At 40.4% G+C, this 7432-nt stretch overlaps 1 protein-coding gene across 1 annotated transcript; it reads left to right on the forward strand.

The window, feature by feature from the left end:
- Window positions 1-1080: 1080 nt before the first annotated feature.
- FGF6 (fibroblast growth factor 6) lies at window positions 1081-4884 on the forward strand. Its single transcript, XM_048836067.1, has 3 exons — window positions 1081-1420; window positions 2313-2416; window positions 4708-4884. The coding sequence occupies exons 1-3, from the start codon at window positions 1081-1083 to the stop codon at window positions 4882-4884; spliced, it is 621 nt and encodes a 206-aa protein (XP_048692024.1).
- Window positions 4885-7432: the final 2548 nt, after the last annotated feature.

Raw genomic sequence — 7432 nt, forward strand, 5'->3', positions numbered from 1 at the left:
CTTGTTGCAGGGGCCTGTTCAGCCACAGACTGCCTCCGGAACTGGGGGCAGGGGACAGAAAGATGGTGGAAAGCCACCTATGTCTCATCCCCTTCTCCAACAAGTGCACTGAGTGCTGCTCCGCAACACCTGAGGATTTGGCCCACAGCGTCTGTATTTTTACCCCTGTATAAAATAGGGAGAACAATCACCATGAGCAAAATCCAAATCATACTTTAAGATCCCACGGGCACATGGAGCTTGGTAAGGAAATATCATTCTCTGCATTTTAGAGGCAAGAAAACAGAGGCTCGGAGACGTTCAGTGACATACCTGGGAGTCGCAGTAAATCCACCCCCACAAATGGAAGTTGCCTTACAGACACAGGTCTGCTATTTGCACTCAGATGATTCAGGGTGAGGTGCCTTGGATTTGTTAGGTGCTTAAAGAAATACAAACACAGCCATTTATTACCTATTCTCCCAAACGTTGCCTTGATCTGCCTGAGCTATCCTATTGTAAATTCAATGAATGTCCTGCGGAGGAAGTGGCTGGCAAGGTTTCTGTTACTCCCTAGTCCATAACTGTTTTTGCACCTTCTGTTCTAAATAAGGAAGCCTGCAAGATATCTGACTATCCAACCAATTTGTCCTCTTTGCATTCAGCAACCCCTGCCGACCATCCAACGAAACTTCATTCCTGCCTCATATATTGGATGACAGCATTCGTCCAACCTCAGCCAGCCCAGGAGAAGAAAGTAGGTTAGTGTTACAGCCATGGTGAGTTTACCTTTGGCAAGCTGTTGATGTCACAGTGATGCTGCAGGGTGGAACAGCCTCCAAACTATAAAGATAGGTCAATCCAGTATATTGAGGCTGCCCACCAGACAGCAGGAGCTACAAAACATGGTCCCCACCAGTGAGAGTTCTGCTGGCCTGTCACTGTTCCCAACCCAACTGCTCTCAGGCTTTAGTTTCATGTCAGCAATCTTCATCTGCCTTCCAAAAATAAGCCTGTGCCACCATGCGGAAGGGAGAAAAACAAGAAGGGCGGTATTTTTAGGGCCATTAATTCTGACCACGTGCCCGAGAGGTGAACCGGATGGCCATTGCACAAAGACTTCTCATCACTATGTCCTGTGAAGCCAGCGTTCACTGGACGTTGCCTGCTTTTGTTCTCTTGGGTTTTCTGGCTGGGATTGTTTCATCGTATCCAGTTGTAAGCAGAACTAATGGCACATTGCTGGAGAGAGGATGGGAGTCTCTGTTGTCCAGGTCCATTGCTGGGATGTCAGGAGAGAAATCAGATGTGAACTGGGAGAGTGACTATTTGCTAGGAATCAAGAGGCAGCGGAGGCTTTACTGCAATGTGGGCATCGGGTTTCACCTTCAAATCCTCCCAGATGGAAGGATAAGCGGTGTTCATAATGAAAACCAATACAGTGAGTTGCATCAAGAAATGAAATAGAATAGATGTCACTTAATTGCGGTGATCTCTAGTAATTACCCTGCGTAGGACACAAATGTTACTGCTTGATATTCTTAGTCTAAACTACATCTGTTGCCTTTTAAAAGTCTCCAGGATCAATCAGCACTAGAAACCTCCAGGCTGAAACATGTCATGAATGCTTGGACAAAATTAGATACCAACTTATTTTTACTCTGCTTTACTTTACAGAGTAGAAAAGACTAACCAGTTTGCAAACTTTTTTTCTGATGCATTTTTTCACTCATGCATTTTTGCTCAGTATTTGAATCTTGAGGTTTTCAATTCACTCAGCATATTAGCATGACTTCTGAATAGCAGTTTGCTAGCAGTTTAAGGACGTGAAGGATTTGAAAGGGCACAACTAATCCACATTTATTAGCATTGCCATTGTTTTTAATCTGCAAGATTAAAAGAAATGTATTTTTAACTATTTATTTGAATTTCTTGTAAAGTGCAATTTACAAAACCATTTGCAACTAAAAGATTATGGTGAGTTTCATGACGCAACCCCCCCATTTCTTGTGGCAAGAATGACAGTATTGAACAGTCAATGGCTATGATTAACTAATTAGGAATTATTCCCAAATTCTATAGGACTTTATAGTTTAACAGGGATGAAACCAACAGGATTCTATAGCAAGTGAATAGGATTTTATAAATGTTATTCTAAAAACCTACAGAATTTAATAAAGAATGTGATACCCTGTATATTTTTGGAATTTCATAGTAGGGATAATAGGAAGATTTTAAGTTCTGTAGGACATTCTCATAAGGGTTTTAATAATTATATTGTTAATTTCCTTTGACTGAGCATTATAAGAGTAAACTTTTTTCTGTTTATTTAGGTCTTTTAGAAATATCAACTGTGGAGCGAGGTGTTGTTAGCCTGTTTGGGGTGAAAAGTGCTCTCTTTGTAGCAATGAACAACAAAGGGAGGTTATATGGAACGGTGAGTACAAGTGCAAGTTTATTTTTCGAGTCTTAAACATTGGACATGACACTATTATTAAGAAGTCTTGGGTATCTTTTTCCCTCCATTTAAAAACTGAGATCACAAGTGGAGAAAACAGTCTTTCAATTATTGCAGTGAGCCTTCTGGACATACTGTCATCCAAGATAGTCAGTGCAGCAACTGGCATGATGTCCGTGATGGTTACTGTAAAGCATTCCAGCATGATTGTACAAGGGGCACCTCAGAAATATGAGCATGTCAAAAAAGGGGCAATGATCAATAAATGGCTTTTCTGTCTACATGTCTTGCAAACCCTTTCTAGCACAGGTAAGCCTTGTTTTGTCAAGAGTTCTGTTAGGGTAGGAGAGAGGGCACACTTTTTCCTGGGCAAAAATCCATTGCAGAGGGTGGGGACCACTGGTGAGTAAGAAAAACCCCATGAGATTCCTCAACTGGAGTTGCTTTCAAAGTTCTTTTACATGGGGAAAACCTGGGTGGACTCACAGAATAAGCAGGAAGTTTGGTCCCAGAATCCACAAATACCGAGGGACACATGGACATCAGGAAATCTCCCAGAAGCCTGCTTTATAGCATCAGGCCCAAAGGGGAAAAAAAAAATACTCATTGCCACTAACAACATTGTTCATCATTATATAATTGGTTGAACAGCCGAAGAGTTGTGACAGGGGTTAGTGATTGCTGAATGCAGTTTAACTTTCACATCCAGTGTTCCAGTTTTCCTGTCTTAAACTATTTTTTGTTTTGAAATTTAAGATAATTATAGTAAAAAAAAAAAAAAAGGGATCAAATTGGAAACAAAGTATTTCAGCTGACCCAAACAAAAGGTGTTTCTTTTAATTTTCAGTTTGTGAATATTTTTCAAACTTCACCCACTTGTCCTGATCCAGGAGGGAAAACTGTTCTGATATCTGGAAAATTTGGAGGGGACAGGAAAACCTTTTCCCTATCCAGCTCTAATGAATGGTCTAGCTCCAAATAAAGAATAGAGTTTGCTGAAAATTTCTTTTGTGCACAAACAACTGAGTTGTTTCCTTGGAAAAAGTTGTCACTTCAAGAAAACTTTTTGGTTCTTTAAATAAAACATTAAACGATGGCCAGATCCTGGAACCTTTACTGACATGAACGATTCTTAAGCATGCAAATAATCCCAATAGGACAACTCAAGGCCACAAAGCAGTAATGTACACACACACACCTTTAAGCATGCAAATAGTACCATGTGCTGGATTGAGACCTGTTTAGGGACTGCTGGATCAGGCCTGCCCCAGAGACCTGCCTCTTTTTCCCTCCCACCCCCCCTTTTTTTTTTTAAAACTGTTTCAATTCAACCCCACTAAAAAACTTTTAAAAGACAATTTAGAAAACAATAATAGTTGAATATTTTCCATTGCAAAACCATCCTTGGTTAAAACCTGTGAGACTTTGGATAGATTTGTTCCAAAAATATCTGATCAGAAAAGCATGAACTGAAAACATTACAGCATCAGTGTTAGTGGCATTACATATACAGGACATTTGATCTCATGGAATCATTTTCGTTTGTCCTTTCACACAATAATGCAGCCGCTTTTGCCAACCAAACATTTTGATGTCTGTTTGCATGTGTACTTATTACAGTATGTGAAGTAATAAAAAGTTCCCCATGCAAATATATGGAAGCCAATTCCTCAGATTTAAGTGACCCAGCATGCAAAACGTACAAGCACTCTCATAACTGAGAACTCTTTGGTGGTGTGTTTGATCCTGTACAATTTAAATCAGATTTTAAAAAAAGGATTTAGAACCAATTTGGGATCTGATCCTGCAAAACCCTTATTAAACCACATAGTTCTCACGCAGTGGGACTGTTCATGTGAAAAAGGGTTGCAGGATTTCTGGCAGGTAACATTATTCCTCTATAAATGACAAATAATTTTTTGGGGGGTGGGCGGGGGGGAATAAATCCATGTCATGTATACAGCAAATTAGTGTGACAATGGTGCAAAGAATGATTTACAGAGACAATTAAGAAATCCCTGATTTAGTATGAATTAACTTGTTAATGGGGGTCAAGAAGCACATAGTCCATTATCTGAACAGATGACATTAGCGTGCATCTGACACTGAATAGTGCTGAAGGAGTTTTATTGTTGGACACAGACGCTACGGCACCACCTGTTGCATACCATAACAGGTTCTTCTGCTGCACAAATAAGAAGAAGAAAAATCACTTGGGTCTTTTAAAAGTATTTATGGCAACTGCTTTGTTCCTTTTGTTTTTCCTCCAGGCAATTTTTCAAGATGAATGCAAATTCAAAGAAACCCTGCTGCCCAATAACTACAATGCATATGAATCTAGTGCTTACCAAGGGGCTTACATAGCGCTCAGCAAACACGGGAGAGTGAAAAAAGGAAACAAAGTCTCTCCTGCGATGACAGTGACACATTTTTTGCCCAGAATATGAAAACAAATACAAAATATTAAACCACAGGAAAAAATATCTATTTCGTTTTGCACATGTGAATAATCTCCCAGGTAAAGTATTTATGCTGTTTGTGGATATATGTATATTTGGGTAGAGAAGTTTGTATTAGATCCATTACACAGTATATGCTGCTGCTCTTGTACTCAGTGTACACAAATTACGTATGGGTGCACGCACCTGAACTGGTGCTATACAGAGAGAGAAAAAAAATGCAACCCTGACTGAAGGGCAACAAGTATCTGGAACTCGTAGAGCAGCCACAGATACTTTTTGTTGTTGTTGTTTGATTTTAAATTACCTCACATAGTAGCCTTTTGATTGAGAGTTTTTATTAATACATACAATGGGCCAAATCCTCAGCTGGATGGACTTCAATGGAGCTACACCAGTTTACACCATCTGAGGATCTCCCCTAACCCCCATATAAATAGTGCTGAATCCCAAAGTCCTCACTCAGTTTTACTCACTAGGGCCCACAAATGGTTCCACGTGAGCAAACTTGTTTGCCGACAAAATCCCACTGAAGTCAGTGGTGACTCCACAAGGGCCTAAGGCTCCGCCCACGTGGACGTCTCTGCAGGATGAGAAACAAAAGTCAGTTTGCCTGAACCCTGTTCTTCATTTAAAATTTAGATTGACCTAGTTATATTGCTGGGGGTGGGGGGGGAAAGGTGTGAAAAATTCACACACCCCTGAGCACCGTTGTTATCCCAGCCTCTAACCCCTGCTGAAGATGTGGCTAGGTTGACGGAAGAATTCTTTCATCATCTTAGCTACAGGCACTCCGAGAGGTAGATTACCTACAGCAACAGAAGACCCCCTTCTAGCAACATAGGAAGAGTTTATACTATGGCACCACATCAAGACTGTTCAGGCCCATCTTGTATGTACACATTTGTGTGCATATCTAGTTTATTACACACACACACAATCTCTGTAGCGATGTATTTTTAATGCACCAGTCACCATGGTATCCAGGTGCCAAGGTGCCCACACATACATGCACACAGGGAGGTAAATATTTAAAAGGCCATCTATTTTATTTCACTTTCACTACAGTGATCTCTGCGTGCTGGAATTAGGCTGCAGTATTTAACTTGTAAAACGTATGGCATTCATGGGAACTTCCCACAAAGGGATATGTGAGAGAACATCTTTGTTTAAAACACTGACTGCCCGTCATACTGGAGAGTCCTTCTTAGACCCAGATGAATCTTTTTTTGTTTGACAGTTCAGGCATATCCTATTGCCATATTCTTCTTTCCCTTGTCTCAGTCAAATACAGCAGCTTACACGTTGTCCAAAACATTCTCTTTGGGGGCTGCAGTGGAGGAAGTTATGTCATAATTCCAACTGGTACAGATAAATACTTATTTACTTGCAAGGGCTGTTTGCAAATTTCATGTGTTGTCCCCCAAACCTCTCCTAAAAATACACACAAGGGACATACAACCCTGCCCAACTGTTTAGATAACCTTTTTCCAGAATACCAGTCATGCCACATTCTCTGTGCCTTTAAGGAGTATTTTAAGAGGCCTTAAGTCAATAGTTGCTATAAATGTCAGTTACTAGAAGCCTTGAGATGCCTGCATTGACGGGGTGCTCCTAAATTTGAAACTAGATTCAAGGCAGCGTCAGAGCAGGAACATTTTCTGCATAGAACCCACCATGTTGCTGCAGAAGCTTATATCCGAGTGCAAGATAATCTCCCACGTGCAACCAAAATGCTGAATATCACCGGCCTTGACATGCCATTCTATTTGCAGCGGGTGTATATTTGAAATGAATGTGGGCCTTTTGACCTATGAAGTACACTGTAAGGGCCAGGCCCTCAGCTGGTGTAAATCAGCACCACTCCATTGACATCGGTTACACCAATTTACACCACCAGATGATTTGGTCCAAAGTGTGTCTGTGTATGCATACGTACATGCACATTTTTCAAGATATTGTGAAAACAACTTTATTAATTAACAAGAAACCATTTTCCAGTTACTTTTGTGTGATTTATACTTGAATTTATTTTGCTCAAAATGTAGACTTTCTGAATTGCTCAAACATCTTGTGATTACTGTGTAAACAAAGAGAAAAGGAAGGACATGTGACTTGGACATTTTTGATAAGGCAAAGAAAAAGAATGATTGAGTTGTTGAGTACGGTAGCATGGAAAGAGACATGAGGTTGGCATACTATAGATGTCTGCCATGTGTGAAGCTATTTGCTTTGGAAAGCTTTGCATTTTTAAGAGGAAAAGGAGGATGTTTGAAGGTGGGTCAGAGCAATGCTTAGAGAATAGCGGTTAGATCCCCAGCTGGCATAAATAGGCAGGGCTCCATTGAAGCCAGTGGATCTACAATGAGACACGAGCAGAGGAGCTGGTCTATTTTATTCCTAGTTGTCTTGAAAGGACATTTAAAGAGGGATAGCAGAGTCAATGGAAAAAGAAATAATGTTTTGAATGTTGATACATCAGCTATATTTGATCACACTTTAGCTCAAATCTTGATATACTGGGAGTGTTCTCAGT

The sequence above is a fragment of the Caretta caretta genome, chromosome 1, assembly GCF_965140235.1.
Source record: "Caretta caretta isolate rCarCar2 chromosome 1, rCarCar1.hap1, whole genome shotgun sequence".
NCBI classification, from domain to species: domain Eukaryota; kingdom Metazoa; phylum Chordata; order Testudines; family Cheloniidae; genus Caretta; species Caretta caretta.